The 19834-nt window shown below is 44.1% G+C and overlaps 1 protein-coding gene across 1 annotated transcript; it reads left to right on the top strand.

Moving 5' to 3' along the window:
- Window positions 1–10459: 10459 nt before the first annotated feature.
- LOC125533868 lies at window positions 10460–12118 on the top strand. The gene has a single exon (XM_048697198.1). It carries the CDS (start codon window positions 10460–10462, stop codon window positions 12116–12118), a length of 1659 nt encoding a protein of 552 aa, XP_048553155.1.
- Window positions 12119–19834: the final 7716 nt, after the last annotated feature.

Here is a 19834-nt window from a genome sequence, read left to right as displayed (position 1 = left end):
TTATTTGTGACCCCCAGTTGCAAGTTGACGATCCACTCACAACTAGGGGATGTGTGTGTGTGTGTCGAGTGTCCCCAATTGCATGTCGATAACCGACTTGCAACTAGAGGTGTGTGTGTGTGTGTGTTTTATTTGTGGCCCCCAGTTGCAAGTTGACCATCAACTCGCAACTAAGTGTGTGTGTGTGTGTGTGTTTTATTTGTGGCCCGCAGTTGCAAGTTGACCATCAACTCGCAACTAGGGGATGTGTGTGTGTCGAGTGCCCCCAATTGCATGTCGATAACCGACTTGTAACTAGAGGTGTGTGTGTGTGTGTTTTATTTATGGCCCCCAGTTGTAAGTTGACCATCAACTCGCAACTAGGGGTGTGTCTGTGTGTGTGTGTCGAGGGTCCCCAATTTGCATGTCGATAACCGACTTGCAACTAGAGGTGTGTGTGTGTCTTTTTTGTCAAGGGGTACCAAGTTGCATATCAAGCATCGACTCGCAACTAGGGTGTGTGTGTGTGTTTGTTCATGACCACCAGTTGCAAGTTGCCCATCGACCTGCAACTAGGATGTGTGTGTGTGTGTGTTTATTTGTGGCCCCCAGTTGCAAGTTGACCATCGACTCGCAACTAGGGGATGTGTGTGTGTGTGTGTCGAGGGTCCCCAATTGCATGTCGATAATCGACTTGCAACTAGAGAAAGAGTGTGCATGTGTATGTTTTATTTGTGGCCCCAGTTGCAAGTTGACCACCAACTCGCAACTAGGGGTGTGTGTGTGTGTGTCTTTTTGTGAGGGGTCCCCAATTGCATGTCAAGCATCGACTCGTAACTAGGGGAGTGTGTGTCTGTATGTGCGTTTTATTTGTGGCCCCAGTTGCAAGTTGACTATCCAGTCGCAACTAGGGAATGTGTGTGTGTGTGTCGAGTGTCCCCAATTGCATGTCGATAACCGACTTGCAACTAAAGGTGTGTGTGTGTGTGTGTTTTATTTGTGGACCCTAGTTGCAAGTTGACCATCAACTCGCAACTAGGGGTGTGTGTGTGTGTGTGTCTTTTTTGTCAAGGGGTACCTAGTTGCATGTCAAGCATCGACTCGCAACTAGGGTGAGTGTGTGTTTGTTCATGACCACCAGTTGCAAGTTGCCCATCGATTTGCAACTAGGGTGTGTGTGTGTGTCTTTATTCATGGCCCCCAGTTGCAAGTTAACCAGTGACTCGCAACTAGGAAGATGTGTGTGTGTGTGTCGAGGGTCCCCAATTGCATGTCGATAACCGACTTGCAACTAGAGAAAGAGTGTGTGTGTGTGTGTGTTTTATTCGTGGCCCCCAGTTGCAAGTTGACCACCAACTCGCAACTAGGGGTGTGTGTGTGTCAAGGGTCACCAATTGCATGTCGATAAACGACTTGCGACTAGGGTGTGTGTGTGTGTGTGTGTGTCTTTTTGTGAGGGGTCCCCAATTTCATGTCAAGACCCTACTTGCAACTAGAGGAAGAGTGTGTGTGTGTGTGTGTGTTTATTCGTGGCCCCCAGTTGCAAATTGACCACCAAATCACACTAGTGGATGTGTGTGTGTGTGTGTGTTTATTTGTGGCCCACAATTGCAAGTTTACCATCAACTCACTACTAGGGTGTGTGTGTGTGTCTATGTGTGTGTGTGTGTCTCAAGGGTCCGCAACTGCATGTCGATAACCATCTCGCAACTAGGGTGTGTGTGTGTGTGTTTTGTTGTGACCCCCAGTTGCAACCCGCCCATCGACTCGTAACCAAGGATGTGTGTGTGTGTGTAGAGGGTCACTAGTTGCATGTCGATAACCAACTCACAACTAGGGGTGTGTGTGTGTCTTTTTGTCAAGGGTCCCAAGTTGCATGTCGACCATCAACTCGCAACTAGGATGTATGTGTTTGTTGAGAACCCCCAGTTGCAAGTTGACCATCAACTCGCAACTAGGGGTATGTGTGTGTGTCTTTTTGACAAGGGGTCCCTAGTTGCATGTCAAGCATCGACTCGCAACTAGGGTCGTGTGTGTTTTGTTGAGGACCCCCAGTTGCAAGTTGCCCATCGACTCGCAACTAGGGGTGTGTGTGTGTGTGTGTGTTTATTCATGGGCCCCAGTTGCAAGTTGACCATCAACTCGCAACTAGCAGATGTGTGTGTGTGTCGAGGGTCCCCAATTGCATGTCAATAACCGACTTGCAACTAGAGTGTGTGTGTGTGTGTGTCTTTTTGTCAAGGGGTCCCCAGTTGCATGTCAAGCATCAACTCGCAACTAGGGGGTGCGTGTATGTATGTGTGTTTTATTTGTGGCCCCCAGTTGCAAGTTGACCATCAACTCGCAACTAGGGGATGTGCGTGTGTGTGTCGAGGGTCCCCAATTGCATGTCGATAACTGACTTGCAACTAGAGGTGTGTGTGTGTGTGTGCGTGTGTGTGTGTGTCTTTTTGTGAAGGGGTCCCCAGTTGCATGTTAAGCATCGACTCGCAACTAGGGGTGGAGCCCGCCTTTTTTCCTAGTTAATGTCCACCCTCGATACACAATTGGCCCAAAACCCTATTTTTGTATAGTTCACCCTCAACACACAGCGGGGCCCGACCCTTTTATGTACTAGTTGCAACTCCATCCCCGACATGAAATTAGGAGGGCCCGCCTTTTTTTTTGTTCTAGTTAAAAGTCCACCCTCAATACACAACTTGACCCAAAACCCCATATTTTCCCTAGTTTCAAGTACACCCTTGACACACAATTGGGTTCCCTTATTTGTCCTAGTTGCCACTCGACCACCGACATGCAACTGGAGTAGGGGACTTTTATTGTCCAGTTGCAAGTCCACCTTCGATACGTAATTGGGTCCCACCCTCGGTTGCAAGCCTACGCTCGAGACTCAACTCGGGGAGGGTGACATTCTTTTTTGAAAATGTTAACGCCCACATGTGTTGGGCGTCTGGCAACTCGCCCACACGCATGAATCCTCGTCCAACCAATTCTGCACGGATCTTGGCGCGTTCTAACAGTTTTTGTGTGCCACGTAGGACTAAGCTGGTGTGTGGGCATTCATTCGGTCGCCCACACGTCCTTTTTTCACCACACGGGGGGCTGGTGTGTGGGCGTTTAGCAATTCGCTCACACACTAGTTTCACGCACGCAGAGGGGGCTGGTGTGTGGGCGTTTATCACTTCGCTCACACGCCCGTCTCCTAGCCCACACCCAAAGTTGGTAGTTGCCATGTGTTTCTGCGGGTATATGGCAACTGCCCTAGCTTTGTTTGTAAGCAGATGGCAACTCTTTTTACCCGAGTTGCCATGTGTTTTTGCATGGTACATGGCAACTGCCGTAGCGTACACGTAAGCAGATGGCAACTCTTTTTTTTACATGGCAACTACCCTTGCGTGCTTGTGAGCACATGGCAACTCTCTCTTTTACCCGAACATATTTTTTTGCCATGCCTTCTTGTAGTGCTACATGGCAACTGCCTAGTGTTTAGTGGGTGGCAACTCCTAAAGTTTTGAAAATCATGGCAACTGCAGTAGATCAGACCATACATGGCAACTGCAGTTGAGCAACCATGGCAACTGTAGTTGTCCGACATGGCAACCGAAGTTCAGTGACATGGCAACTGCAGTTAAACGAACATGGACGAGGGTCTAGACCATGGCAACTGTGGGACCCGCGGTGACTGTCACGCGGGCGTGCGGGACCACGAGGTACGAGGCCTGACATACGGGGCGTGTGGGCGTTATCTATTTCGCCCACACGCACGCGTGGGAGAGGGATCGGGAGGGAAAAAAAGAGGTGTGTGGGCATTACTTTTTTGCCCACACGTGGGTGTGTGGGCTGTTCCTCTTATACACCACACAAAATGTGTGGGCAGCCTCCCTAACGCCCACACGTGTGGCACTTATCGGTGTCCTTCTTTTTTGTCCCTAGTTGCAACTCCACCCCGACATGCATTTGGGGAACACATCCTTTTTTTGTCCCAATTGCAAGTCCACCCTAGATATGCAACTAGGCCCGACTCAGCTTTGTCCTATTTTGTAAGTCCAACTATACACTCGACATGCAATTGGGGCCCTGTTGTTTTTACCCCAATTGCAGGTCCACCCTCGATACACAACTTGGGGCCCGGCCCATTTCTCTCATAGTTGCAAGTCCATCCTCGATACGCAATCGGGGGCAGTTTTGTCCGAGTTGAACCTCCACCCTCGACATGCAATGGGGGCACATTTTTTGTTCCAATTGCAACTCCACCATCGACATGCAACTGGGGACCAACTCATCTTTGTCCTAGTTGCAAGTCCAACTACACCTCTGACATGCAATTGAGGGGCCACTTTTTTCTTGTTCCAGTTCCAAGTCGACCCTCAGTATGCAAGTGTGTGTGTGTGGCCAATTTTGCCTCAGTTGCAACTCCTCCCTTAATACGCAACTGCCCGACCTGTTTTTGTCCCAGTTGTAAGTCCACCCTCGACACACAACTAGGAGCCGACCATTTTTTGTCCAATTGCAACTCCACCCCCAACATGTAGTTGGAGGGTCCGTATTTTTTCTTGTCCTAGTTGCAAGTCCATCATCGACAAGCAACTGGGCCCAACCTTTTTTATCTTAGTTACAACTCTAAATTCACATATAACATGCAATTGATAGCCCGCCTTTTTTATAAGTTGCAAGTCTACCCTTAGTATGCAGCTGGTTTGTTCCTCTGTTGTTTGTTTGTCTTGAGGGAGTTCATCATTAACCTGGTGTGTGTGTGTGTGTCGAGGGTCCCCAATTGCATGTTGATAACCGACTCGCAACTTGTGTGTGTGTGTGTGTTTATTCGTGGCCCCTAGTTGCAAGTTGACAATCGACTCACAACTAGGGGGATGTGTGTGTGTGTCAAGGGTCCCCAATTGCATCTCGATAACCGACTTGCAACTAGAGAGAGATAGAGAGAGAGAGTGTGTGTGTGTGTTTTATTCGTGGCCCCTAGTTGCAAGTTGACCACCAACTCGCAACTAGGTGTGTGTGTGTGTGTGTGTGTGTTTATTCGTGGCCCCAGTTGCAAGTTGACCATCAACTCGCAACTAGGGGATGTGTGTGTGTGGAGGGTCCCCAATTGCATGTCGATAACTGACTTGCAACTAGAGAGAGAGAGAGTTTTATTCGTGGCCCCCAGTTGCAAGTTAACCACCAACTCGCAACTAGGGTGTGTGTGTGTGTCGAGGGTCCCCAATTGCATGTCAATAAACGACTTGCAACTAGGGGTGTGTGTGTGTGTGTTTATTCGTGGCCCCGAGTTGCAAGTTGACCATCAACTCACAACTAGGGGATGTGTGTGTGTGTCGAGGGTCCCCAATTGCATGTTGATAACCGACTCGCCACTAGTGTGTGTGTGTTTATTCGTGGCCCCCAGTTGCAAGTTGACCATCAACTCGCAACTAGGGTGTGTGTGTGTGTGTGTCGAGGGTCCCCAATTACATGTCGATAACCGACTTGCAACTAGAGAGATAGAGTGTGTGTGTCTTTTTGTCAAGGGGTCCCCAATTGCATGTCAAGCATCGACTCGCAACTAGGTGTGTGTGTGTGTGTGTGTGTGTGTCTGTATGTGTGTTTTATTTGTGGCCCCCAATTGCAAGTTGACCATCAACTCGCAACTAGGGGTTGTGTGTGTCGAGGGTCCCCAATTGCATGTCGATAACCAACTTTGCAACTAGAGGTGTGTGTGTGTGTGTGTCTTTTTATCAAGGGGTCCCAAGTTGCATGTCAAGCATCGACTCGCAACTAGGGTGTGTGTGTTTGTTGAGGACCCTAGTTGCAAGTTGCCCATCGACTCGCAACTAGTGTGTGTGTGTGTGTTTATTCATGGCCCCCAGTTGCAAGTTGACCTTCAACTCGCAACTAGCAGATGTGTGTGTGTCGAGGGTCCCCAATTGCATGTCGATAACCGACTTGCAACTAGAGTGTGTGTGTGTGTGTCTTTTTGTCAAGGGGTCCCCAGTTGCATGTCAAGCATCAACTCACAACTAGGGGGTGCGTGTCTGTATGTGTGTTTTATTTGTGGCCCCCAGTTGCAAGTTGACCATCAACTCGCAACTAGGGGACGTGTGTGTGTGTGTGTATTGAGGGTCCCCAATTGCATGTCGACAATTGACTTGCAACTAGAGGGGTTTGTGTGTGTGTGTGTGCGTGCGTGCGTGTGTGTGTGTCTTTTTGTGAAGGGGTCCCCAGTTGCATGTCAAGCATCGACTCGCAACTAGGGGTGTGTGTGTTTGTTGACGACCCCCAGTTGCAAGTTGCCCGTCGACTCGCAACTAGGGTGTGTGTGTGTGTGTGTATTCGTGGCCCCCAGTTGCAAGTTGACCATCAACTCACAACTAGGGGATGTGCGTGTGTGTATCGAGGGTCCCCATTTGCATGTTTATAACCGACTTGCAAGTAGGGGATGTGTGTGTGTGTGTCTTTTTTTGTCAAGGGGTCCCCAGTTGCATGTCAAGCATCGGCTCGCAACTAGGGGTGTGTGTGTTTGTTGACGACCCCCAATTGCAAGTTCCCATCGACTCACAACTAGGGTGTGTGTGTGTTTATTCGTGGCCCCCTAGTTGCAAGTTGACCATCAACTCGCAACTAGGTGTTGTGTGTGTGTGTATGTCGAGGGTCCCAATTGCATGTTGATAACTGGGCTCGTAGTTCCATATTATTGCAGTTGCAAGTCTACCTTCGACTTCGCAACCAGACCCATAGTTTTGTTGTTGTCCCAGTTGCAAGACCACCCTCTGACTCGCAACTGGGCCCATGATTCTTCTCATCGCAGTTGCAAGTCGACTCTCGACACGCAACTGGTATCATAAATTCGTGTTGTTGTCCCAGTGACAAGGCGACCCTCGACTCACAATTAGACTCATAGTTTGTTTTACATCCCAGTTACAAGTCCATCCTCGATTCGCAACTGGCATGTAATTTGTTTTTCATCCTAGTTGCAAGTCCACCCTCGACTCGCAACTAGACTTATAGTTTTCCCAGTTGCAAGTCCACCTGCAACTCGCAACTCGTCTCGTAGTTTTGTGTAGTTGTCCCATTTGCAACTCCAACCTCGACCCACAACTCGTCTCGTAGTTTGTTTTCATCCTACTTTGCAAGTCCACCTTCGGCTTGCAGAACCCCATCTTCAATACGCAAAATGTGAGCCCTCACCCTGACAGTTAATATTTTTTTTCTTTGTTCTCCCTATTTAGCTGCTCAAGATTGTTTCATTTTTATTTTTTCCACCCAAACCATTTTTTTCCAATGTCCCACTTCTAAGCCCATTTCGACCCTTTTTTAAGACATGCAACCGAGTGAGAGGGAACCAAGTTTTCATGTGTATTTTCTTTTGAAAAAGCCACCATTTGTATGATATTTAGCTCCAGCCCATTGAGTTAGTTCCCCATCTTTCGTTGAAATCTCATAGTTGTATACAAATAAGACACATCCTTTTTGAGGCATATCCTTTTGTAGATAAGGCTAGTTTGTTCACCAATGCAACAATTGTTTGCGTTTTTCAAAATTTGTTTTGGAATTTTCTAAAAATGATAGCATTTAAAAAAATTGTGTTCACCAATTCAAAAAATGTTCGCATTTTTCAAAAATTGCATTCATCAATTCAAAAAAATCTAGAATTTAGAAAATATTGAGATTTTCAAAAGTTGTTCCGAATTTTAATAGATGTTCTCATTTTCAAGTTTGTAAATTTACAAGTTGTTTTAGTTATATGGGAATTTTTAAGTTTCATGGACATTTTTATAAGTTTGCACTCACATGACCCTCGCATGCCCAGCCTGGGAGAGACATGCATTGCCGCCCGCCCGTGTACGTACATACATACATACACTGATACACACATGTGTGATTCTTCAAGGTATACATGTCAAGCAGCGGCAGCACAATGCGTATCATGCACACAAAAAAGCTGTAGCACGATGCGTGCATGAAGTGAAGCAAAGACAGTACAATGAGTACCATGCGGAAGAAAAAGATGGCAGCACAACGCATGCTGTTATCGTGAGCAGCGGGGCGCCAGCGAGGCAGCCACACACACGTACTACTCATGTACTCCATCGCGTATACATGCCAGGCGGAAACATAATTGTTTCAAACAAAAAAAATAACAAACAAACAAACAAAAAACAAGAGGGGTGGGTTTATGCTAGAATGAGGTGGTGTTGATGTCATACTTAGATGTGACATAATTATGTTATATCTAGATGTGGCCTAGACAGACTCTTTTTTTAAATGTGCGTTAATGTGTCGGCCCGCTATTATGGATGCAGATGAAAGCTCCTTCTATCTCGCTACAAGCGTGCAACTCAAAAAAAAAAAAAATCTCGCTACAAGCGTGATATAGCTCTCGCTTATATTCAAGCAGCGATTGTAATAACGATACAGGAAAGCAAAAGGATTATATGCTATGAGCCCTCCATGGGCGCCCATTAGCAACCTATTTAATTGCATGAGTGGGCTGCATTTGGATAGCTTTTCAGCCAGAAGACATAAATAGTGCTTTCATCAGGGAAAATACAAAGGAGCTCCTGGGTGCTCCACCCACTATATGAATATTAATTTCAAAAAATATCAGTAAAATTCAAGAAAAATATGGAATTTGGGAATATCAAACATGTATGCCCAATTTACTCCCATGTGAAGTTTCGTAAAAATATATTAGGAAATGTATCCATGACGAAGAAAATACAGTCCAACCTAAGATCCATCTAAACAGTTATTTTCAATACATAAGATTTTTTATTTTTTTATTGAGAATACGTTTTCTGGTATTTTGTGCTGAAACTTCACATGGTTTCATATCCCAAACTTTCAAGTTTTTTCATTTTCCAGATTTTTTTTAAATTTAATACTCATATAAGGGCTAGAGCACCAAGTGCTCCAAATCCTATTCCTCTCATCCGTTGTTTTTCTAACCCTAAAAAAATCAGTTTTTTTCCTTTTCTTGGAAACACAACGCACATACGCTAAACCATGTGAATGAACGCATTCACATTCTACACCCATGACACATCTGGGAGACTTAGCCGACATGTCTTGAGATTCAGAAGAGTCGCCATAGACGCCTCGCTATCGACAGGAGCGTCGCTTACTGTTGAATAAAAAACTTTTAAATCTTGAAATAAATCCAGAAAAATGAATGCACCCATGCCAAATCTAGAAATTTAACCCGAGTGGGCAGGTTTCAACAAGGGAACCTGACCATCTAAGCTACAGACGGTCAGTTCGTTGCTTTCAACAGTTCAAACTCGTGGTAGTCACCTGGTAGGTACCCCTTGCTAAGACGGCGACACGTGGCCCCTGTATGTGAGCCACTTGATGTCACAAGACAGTTATATGTGCATCACTTGGCATCACTGAAGATGTTTGGTGAGTTTTTGACGCTGTGTATCGGAGGGAGTAGGGAGGGTGATATACGTGCTTGAATGCATTTTTAAACAAATATTCTAAAAGAAATATTGCAAAATTGCTGTGAAATCATAATATCCAAAGAGACAATTGCGGTAGAACATTTGAGAATCTCAGGCGAGCTATCAATGCAGAAGAGGAACTAGCAGTACACAAGCATGCATGTGTGCTTTTCATGGTAAAAACAGGAATTGTTGCACCTGCACGAGACCACACACGAGAAAGAGTGCGGCTAGCTAGATCTCAGTCTTCGTCTGAGACTTAACTAAGTCTCAGCCAAGTGACACAACATATAAAAGAGAATAAAAAAAATTACATAAATCTCTACGTAAGATCTCACAAATATAATATCGATTAAGACTTTGTTAAGTCACTGAGATTTAGCAATCCCAGTCATGGTGAATTTCGAGAGGGTAAAATGGAGACGGCCGGGCTTGTTTTTAAAGGAGTGGAACTAGTTTTCCCTTTTAGTAAAGTTTGGTTTAGAGAATCTGATAAACTCATTCTTTTCCTCAAATACAAATATAGGTTTTATGAGATCAGGACAAACCTCCAACTCCAACTCCAATGGATGGGCACGATTCGTGGGCAAAACTGCCGATTTGATCTCCTCAAAACAAGCTTGACCTCCCCCAGAACCAGCTGGTCTTCGATCACGTACGACGGAGAATATCTCCCCCCGACACTGCCGTCACCGGACAGGACTGCCTCAGAGCCCATGAAAGCCAAACACTTGTCATCACTAGCCAGAGCTAACTTGTCTGTGCGGCTAACATAGACTCTGGCCATGGCAGCTATATATAAACCTAGCTAAACTTGTTCAACAGTTTGCCGCGACCGTCCATGGTTAACGACGACGGACACAACCGCTCGCACTGCATCTCCCCATCGTAGGCGAGCTCTGCTCATGTGTGAATCTCCATCGTCTCTGGTACTGCAAGTGTTTGCGTTTCCACAGAGACATACTTTGAACCCTAAATTTCTCCCCGCCACATGTTGACGGCGCGTGTTTCCCTAACACCGGCTGCATCTTCTTGAGCGTCATGGCCAGATGCCGCCTCGTCCCCAGCCGCCACCGGCGGCGTACAAGCACTTCTGCAGAGTCTGCAACAAGGGGTTCACGTGCGGCAGCGCGCTCGGCGGGCACATGAGGGCCCACGCCGTCGCCGACGACGGCCCGGGCGCCGACGACGACGACGACGATCCCGTGTCGTCTGCGCGCGGCGGGGAAGATGGGCCGTCCACGGCAGGAGCAGCGACGACGCACGTCTACGCGCTCCGGGCGAACCCTAACCGCCTCACCAGGGGCTGCCAGGTGTGCAAGAACTGTGGGAAGGAGTTCTCTTCGATGGAGCTTTTCCTGGAGCACGGCAAGTGCACCTCGGGGGAAGAGGAGGACGCCGACGGATCGTCGCCTCCGTCCGTGGCCGACGAAGAGGAGGACGCGTCGCTGGCCTCTGGGTGGTCAAAGGGGAAGCGCTCGCGCCGCGCCAAGTCGATCGCTGGCGGAGGCGATGATACAATGCCCGGGCCGTCGACGGCGCCGTCTGGCGAGGACGAGGAGGAGGACCTGGCAAATTGCCTCGTTATGCTCTCGTCGTCCAAGGCCGATCAGGCTAGCGCCGCCGCCGAGGCCGACCCAGAGCCATGCGCGCCGGCCAGCAAGGAACACGGGAGAAGGCCTCATCCACAGCCGCAGCACTTCCCGATCGTCGTAGCGGCGCCGGATCAAGCGATAATGCTGCCCCTGGCGTTGCCAGCACCGCAACCGCAATACGCCTCGCCCCTGCCACGCGGCTTGTTCGAGTGCAAGGCATGCAAGAAGGTGTTCACTTCTCACCAAGCTCTCGGCGGACACCGTGCCAGCCACAAGAAGGTCAAGGGCTGCTTCGCTGCCAACCCCGAGAGCAGCGTCGGTGGAACACCTCACCACCACGCAGCGGCCGCCGGTCCCAGCGATGAAAAGGGTGATGCCGCCGCCGTCGATGTCATCCACGCAAGTGGCAGCGTTGATGCCAGGACAAACGCCGATGCCAGCACCGGTGGCGACACGAACGCCGGGACGAGCGGGGCCACGCCATCCCTGTCAATGGCCATCACGACCACCGACCATGAACCGCCGGTCGCGGGGTTGGCCATTGCACCGTTCAAGAAGAAGGCCAAGATGCACGAGTGCTCCGTGTGCCACCGCCTCTTCGCCTCTGGTCAAGCGCTCGGAGGCCACAAGCGGTGCCACTGGCTCACTTCGGGGACAGGGGATCACGCCAACATCACATCCCTGACAGCCGAAGGCCTGGTCGCCGCTGCCGGCCAGCAGCTCACTCTCCGGCCAATGATGGACCCTCCAGAGCCGGCGCTAGACCTCACCATCGCGGCCAACCCGTTGCCGTTGATGGCCAGCGCGACGGTCGCCGAGGCCGGAACCAGCTCGCTGCACCTTGACGCGTCCCCGTCGCTCTACTTCCAGCCAGCGGCGGCACCAAGCAATCCCAGCCACCAGAACAAGATGGCCGCGACGAGCAGCCACAACGCTAACGACGCTGCTACTCCCCGCGAGGCCGCCGAGGACGAGGCGGACAGCACTGCCGTCAAGAAGGCCAAGCTTAGTGATCTCAAGGACGTGAGTGCAGCGGGGGAGACGACGCCGTGGTTGCAGGTCGGCATTGGCTCCTCGTCGGCCGGTGGTGACGGGAAGAGTGCCTGCGAATGAGCCTCCCCGCGTCGAGTAGAGCTGGCAGCTTCAACACTGAAGTGACTGAACCTGAACCGACACAGTGAGATGGTACATAGTACGTTCTTTGGTTATTTTGATGAACTAACAGTAGCTTGCAAGTGTAGCATTTGCATATGTTGTTTCGCACGCGTATGTACTTTAGTGATTTGCTAATTTTTATAGGCTAGCTATATAGTACGTAATTTGCACCGGCAAAGTGTGTATGTATGATCGAGCAACAATTTTTTCTCAGCGGCTATTAAACAAAATAAGATCAGGTTGCACTATCCAGGCATCACTTATGTCCCCCTTAGTGCTTATATCAATATCAGGATTTATTTTTTTGCTGCGACACTATTAGGATTTGAGATTGCTAGTCGGGGCTGTCCCCCGGTTTCATTTTTACTGCCATTTTTAAGACAGTAAAATTGAAACCAATCCTAGCCTTCTCATGCATTTGAAGATTTGGGCCATTAGATCAAGAATTTGGGTCATCCTGACGGTCCGATCTTCAGCTTCTCACTCACTGGGCCGCTGTCCAAAGGGGCTGCTACTCCGGTGGAAATTTTGTTGGCCTGTGGTGCATTTGGACCTATGCCACAGAAAGCACAATTAGACAGATCGCTCTTGTCTCAAAAAAAAAAAAGACGGATAGATCTGAAGAAAAGAAAAAGAAAACTTCCTACCTGCTCATAAACATATATAAACCAAAACTATATGCTTGCGTGTAGCCTACAAATGTTAATATTGCCAAACCTTGCAATGAACATGTCCCTTACAAGCTTTCCCTTTTAGTTGGATGGATTACTTCCTTCCACTAACTTGTCCTACTCATTGCATTTTCTGGTGCCTCTGCTACTGCTATCTACCTATTGCCTTAATAATAAGCTGTCAATAGTTATGAAATTCTTGATGATTTTATTTAGTAAGATTTGGTCTTTTCAAACAACACATATGGCTTAATACCACTTACAGTTTGCACCTTATGCATACTTTATACTCCCTCCATTTCTAAATATAAGCCTTTTTTAGAGATTTCAATACAAACTACATACAGATGTATATATGCATATTTTAGAGTGTAGATTCACTCATTTTGCTTCGCATGTAGTCTATATTGGAATCTCAAAAAGGTCTTATATTTAGGAATGGAGGAAGTATGTTGTATTAAACTAGGTTATATGTTGAATGTGTGAATGGACCGTTCTTCCTTGTGATATTGGCAAACCGGACTAGCCACTTACTTCTAAAGCTGAGCTGATGTTGATTAGTTACAACGTCTTATGAGTTGTTGTAGTAAAAAGGCCTGGCTTCTTTTTGTAGTTGGATGTGAACTTCACATGTTATATCAATTATTAAAAATTGTGCATGCCAACATGACCTTTTCAGGAGTTGAGTTATCTGTTTCACTAATACAGATTGTGCATATGTTCTTATGCATTTACCAGTAGCAGGCAAAAAGGGTCAAATATATGTGATGTTTTCCGTTTAAAAAATCATTGTTCACTGGAAGAGTTCCATCTTTTGTTTGAATACGCTCCAACCTCCAAAATGTGTCTTAGACAACATCTAGATCCATTGCAAGTGACAAACTAACAATATAATAGCTGTCAGACGATTTCTAGGTCACTTTATATGCAAGGTAACAAGATGGCATAATCTTTTCATGACAATTGCTAAAGCATCATAATCCTACTAGAGATTAAGCATTTTCCATCATACTGCACAAAACAGTCTTGTGCTTGCCGTCTTAAATGAGCATGCGTGCACACACGGACAACATGATTTCCGGTATTATTTTTTCTGAATTCAGTAGGCATGGATATGAGTATATACGCATCCACTCACACACAGCACAACCGAACGGAAACAGTGATCAGACAAAACAAGTGAGCCCCAGCGATTGACATGTCGGCGACGGTGGGCGGCGATCAGACAGATAACAGTAATGACCAGTACGTAGCCAGCACCATGACACGGGGCACAGGCATGGTGCACGACAAAGCGAGCGTCGGCTACAGTCTCCTTCATTTCTTTATTACCGCTGAATCATGACATAAAATGCACTTTTCATGTTTTATACCTTCAACGTGGATTATTACATGATGTACCTTGTCATTAACTTTCTTTATTATTTAGGACTACTTTTGTTTCATAGTCATACTAAAACTTCTCTCTCAGGATACTAAATTTTACCTTTGCACTGATTTTTTTTCTAGATCTAATAGAATATCTCATTTTTACTGAAATTTGACTTTTACTACATTTTTGTCAAGATACTCAGTTTTCTTGAACTAAAACTTACCTTGTTTGTTGTACTAAAATTTAGCTTGTTACTGAAATTTCACAGGAAAGATAAAGCTCAAGATTTTGTTTTGTTCATGAAGATGCCGAATGAGAGGAACTACAAGAAGTCCTAAAAATACTTGAGCTGCAGCAACATCACTTAACCTGTTCATGTTGCCCTAGATGATTTATCATCCTTGCTGGACCCTCTTGACAAGGATTCTTATGAAGACTAGTTGTTGGAGGTTCCTTGCAATGCATTCACCAAGAGGCAGAACTTCTTTGCTGCCCCCACCATCTCTGCAATAATATGGCGTGCAATGCTCATAGAGTTTGTAGCATGAAAGGTAATATTTGCTTTGTGTTATTTGATGGAGATAAACCAATAATGGAGGGCATATTCAAAGAAATAACAACTGAGGTACAAGGAATTTCTAAAAAGAAGAAGATAGACATGGTAAAAGCAGTTGACAATGCTGCTTGATGTGCATGTAGATACAAGTATATGTTAAACCTGATTGGTGTTGAGCCATTAGAGTATGTATGTCCCCGTAGAAACGCACGGGCAATTACCTAATATAGACAAGAAAATGTTTCAGTTTTGCTAGAGCACATCTAGATGTGCCATAAGTATTGCACATCTAAGTGCTATGCCATTAATCTTACGTTGAGATTTGTGTGAATATTTTTTTTCTCTTTATGTTTGATTCACTCACTTAGATATGTAATAACTAGAGCATATCTAGATATGCCCTAGACACATCCAAAATGTTTGCTCGAAAAGCATTACCAAACATCCAAACGGTAGCATTATAGGCATTATTTTTTCCTTACAATAACAATACTATGTAAGGCATAGTGCTACAGCCTACATCTGTTGATTAATAATACATAATTAAGTCTCATAGGCATTGCATCTTGATGTCGCTGCTACTTCAGTTCTCTGCATTGAGATTGAAAGACATCCAAAATGTTTGCTCGAAAAGCATTACCAAACATCCAAACGGTAGCATTATAGGCATTATTTTTTCCTTACAATAACAATACTATGTAAGGCATAGTGCTACAGCCTACATCTGTTGATTAATAATACATAATTAAGTCTCATAGGCATTGCATCTTGATGTCGCTGCTACTTCAGTTCTCTGCATTGAGATTGAAAGACATCCAAAATGTTTGCTCGAAAAGCATTACCAAACATCCAAACGGTAGCATTATAGGCATTATTTTTTCCTTACAATAACAATACTATGTAAGGCATAGTGCTACAGCCTACATCTGTTGATTAATAATACATAATTAAGTCTCATAGGCATTGCATCTTGATGTCGCTGCTACTTCAGTTCTCTGCATTGAGATTGAAAGACATCCAAAATGTTTGCTCGAAAAGCATTACCAAACATCCAAACGGTAGCATTATAGGCATTATTTTTTCCTTACAATAACAATACTATGTAAGGCATAGTGCTACAGCCTACATCTGTTGATTAATAATACATAATTAAGTCTCATAGGCATTGCATCTTGATGTCGCTGCTACTTCAGTTCTCTGCATTGAGATTGAAAGACATCCAAAATGTTTGCTCGAAAAGCATTACCAAACATCCAAACGGTAGCATTATAGGCATTATTTTTTCCTTACAATAACAATACTATGTAAGGCATAGTGCTATAGCCTACATCTGTTGATTAACAATACATAATTAAGTCTCATAGGCATTGCATCTTGATGTCGCTGCTACTTCAATTCTCTTCCTCTTAATTAATCGATGAGGCAAATCTTTTGCCTCCGTTTCGAAAAAAAAAAGATTGAGAACCTGGTAACCCTAAAAGGTGCCTCCAACAAAAGGTACAAAAACAACGAAAAGTAAAAAACCTTACCTGATAAATGTCCAGGATATTGCTTATCGTTAGCGCCTCGGTCAGACTAGGATTAGAGATTAATCAGGAATCGACCGATTAATCAATTTTATCGTCGACTATTAATCGCCAATTTTTGCAAATCCCAGGTTCCCAACACTCAAATATGCTATATTCAACACCAAAAAAATATTGGACAAAAATGTGATTCCTAGCCTTTGAATCCTCATATAATGACAAACAAAATAGGACAATAGTACATATTGCTTAACAAGGTCCATAAAACACAAATAAACATAGTTTTTGCAAAAAAAAATAGTGCTAGGAATAGGCTTGATTTATCAGTGAATTCTTGATAAATCGCTTGTCAGATCAATAAATCGGCCCAAACGATAAGCGGTGAAGATAAGGCATAATCTTATCGGTCATCCCGGGAGTAGCGATAATCGGACGATAAATCACCGAATCGGAAGATTTTTTGAACAGGCTGATATAACACGATATTGTTATTTTTATTCTTATTTGTTGTTTTGAAAGTGATGATGTTGTATTCTGAATCGGCATTGACATAAAGGAAGTGGGTGGTCGTCATTGTTTTCCACTTTCACATCTTTATGTCATATGAACAAACTTTCTTCAAATAAATATAAAGTCGTCCCATTTTGTTTTTTGACCGGTGTTCGCTTCCTTATTTCCATTGACTTATGTTTACGTGTGTTGTCTTAATTATATATGAATTGTCATTGACTCTCCTCATTTTTCAAGGACTCCACTTATGTTTTTACTCCATTTTTGAATTAACTTTGATATATTGGTCAAATGTATAGTGACTCAGAAGTGAGCTACAAGACAATTAAAATGCCAAGAAAATTGTATGCCGATGTGCAATCCCTTGTACAATCTCTCTATGTTAAACTACAACGTAGAATTTTCTTGTAGGCGAACAACAATGTCAGGAATGATTTAGATTGTTTAGGTAATAATTTACCAAAATTTCTGAAACATTCGTACCATCTAATTTAATTTTCTACCTCAACATTTCATTTTGTATATGTCTTGATGTGAGTCTTTGCGAGAGAGTTATTTTAGGAGCCAAAAGGGGTCATTATCAAAATAAATCCATTAACTCTAAGAAAACGGCTCAACAAACTATTATTGCAAATCAATCATATTCCTTTCTTCACTTCTACGGCATTATTTAAAAAAATTAGACAAACACAAGCTACAAAAAGCACAATACTTTAGATGGAACTAAGAGACAAAATAGAAGGACACAACAATGTGTGTCATCAGTGATCTAGTTGTTAATATAATTAGTGGGGTTTCCTTTATCTCATAGTCATAGATTAAATCTCAAATTTTAATTCATGTGTCACTTGATTAGTTAGAATTTTTTTTAACACAGATGCTCACATACATATACATTCACTTATATGAATGCACGCACGCATACGCTACCCCTGTCCTATGAGCACCCAGGCCGACCTGGGGGCAGGGACCGGACGCTCTCGTACGCATGCAGCACATGCCGCAGAGCGAGGCACAGATGTAGGCAGCGATCGATTCCTTGATTCATTCCGTCGTTCAGGACAAAAAGAAATAAAAGTGGTTGATCCCTTCATATTCCATCATGCATTCACATAGCGACTCGGAGCGGCTGTCGACGCTTCCTCTGTCTTATAGAGTGAAAGTAAAAGAGACACATGAAGAGTCCAAATGATCCACTAGTTGTATTGCAATGTGGGAGACCCACTTATATACATGGTGAAGGGGTGTGTTGGGGAGACACCTCTTCCCCAACAGACACCTCATGGGAGGCATCCCTCCCATATAATTGATCACATGTTTTTATTTCTCAACACTCCCCCTTGATCAATTCGTGATATGTATATTGCAAACTAAAAACTCCTCCAAAAACCCTGTGGGAAAAATTGAGGAGAAACCTTATAATAATATGCCATCGAAAACTCCTTTAAAATCCAGTGGAAAAAAAATAAGGAGAAACCAATATGGCATATATCCGCACTTGTATTTATATTGTCTTGTTAAAAACCTTATATAAAAAACCATCATGGAAAACTCATAAAAGGAAAAAGAGTACAATATAAGTGATTTGAGGATCACCAACGGGTTATAACTTGGGATTTTACTCCCTCTGAACTTTGCAAACCTCAAGAATATCTTATACCAATTCCACGAACCTAGTTCTAGAATGTAAACATTGATAAAGATATTGTGAATATCACAATAATCTGTTTGCATATTATCCTTTTACATTTTTGTAATTCACAAGGATAAATATAACCCATAAGCAATACAAGTGACATTATCTTGGTAGATAATGATAATCTCCACATGATTTCACATGTGGCCAATCATTCTATGAAGTCATCCACATTTTTCGATGCTTCAAATGAAATAGAATGTTCACTGGAAGGACTCGTTTAGAGTCTATTCTAAATACTTCCTTCAAAGTACTCTTCCAGCAAACCCAGTCTTTGATATGTCATTGTGGGATCAGATAATTAGCCACTATCAATATATCAAACCATGGTCCCATCTTGATTTTTCGAATGAAATTGATCAAGACCCTTCGTGCCCTGGATATATCCCAGGATATTCCTTATACAAACCTTATACCTTTTAGGGAATTGCACTCTCAATAAATTGCCAAAAATTATAGTGTCAGGCCTGACATATTTTGCAAGATATATGAGTGCTTTGATGGTATTTAGATATGGCAATTCATGCTCCTATATCACTCACCATCTCCCCTATGTATCAAGGATCTATATCCCATATTAGGTATAACATGACCATATGTGTTTTGATATAATATATCCATATTGAACTTCTCCAATACTTTCGGATATATGAAGACTGATATCTTAGGGGGATGTGCTCAAGTCATAAGCTTAGCATATTTTGGTTTAACCCAAATATCCGTCTTAACATGATTGTGTGTATTTCATGTCTTATATAGACTTTGATGATAAGATCATCGACACCACAAATTAAGGTGATGTAAAATCCAACCCAGGATTTCTTCATGAATACACGTCAACAATCATTAGTATGAGAGTAATCCTTGTCAAGGAATAACTCACTTAGTCGGTTGCACCACACAAATCTCCGACTACTTCAAGTCATAGAATGACTTCAGAAGTTCCACACATGCATGTTGTGATTTACCTTTGGATTCAGACTATCAAGTCGTTCAATGACTTCAATATATACATCCAAACTAATTGACCCATGAAGTATGTAGACATTACATACATCAACCGTATGGATCTGTACTGCCATTAACATTCAGTATCGAAACATAATTCCACTTATACCAAAAAGGTATGCTACATCGTAACTGATGTCGGGTCTCTGCGAAAAACCCTTGTGCTACAAGCCTCGCTTTCTCACCACCTCATTTATTTTCGTTTCCAAACGAAAATTCACTTCTCTTCCCTCTGGAAGATACATATGAGGAGCAGGTTTTACAATGGTAAATAATCACCGAAAAGAGGATATCTCTTCTCTTCTTTTGATGAGCGAGTGTCACTCTTCCTTAAT

The sequence above is a fragment of the Triticum urartu genome, chromosome 2 (genome assembly GCF_003073215.2).
Source record: "Triticum urartu cultivar G1812 chromosome 2, Tu2.1, whole genome shotgun sequence".
Taxonomy (NCBI): Eukaryota; Viridiplantae; Streptophyta; class Magnoliopsida; order Poales; family Poaceae; genus Triticum; species Triticum urartu.
Note: the sequence above shows the minus strand (reverse complement) of the source record. Positions and strands in the feature narration are given on the sequence as shown.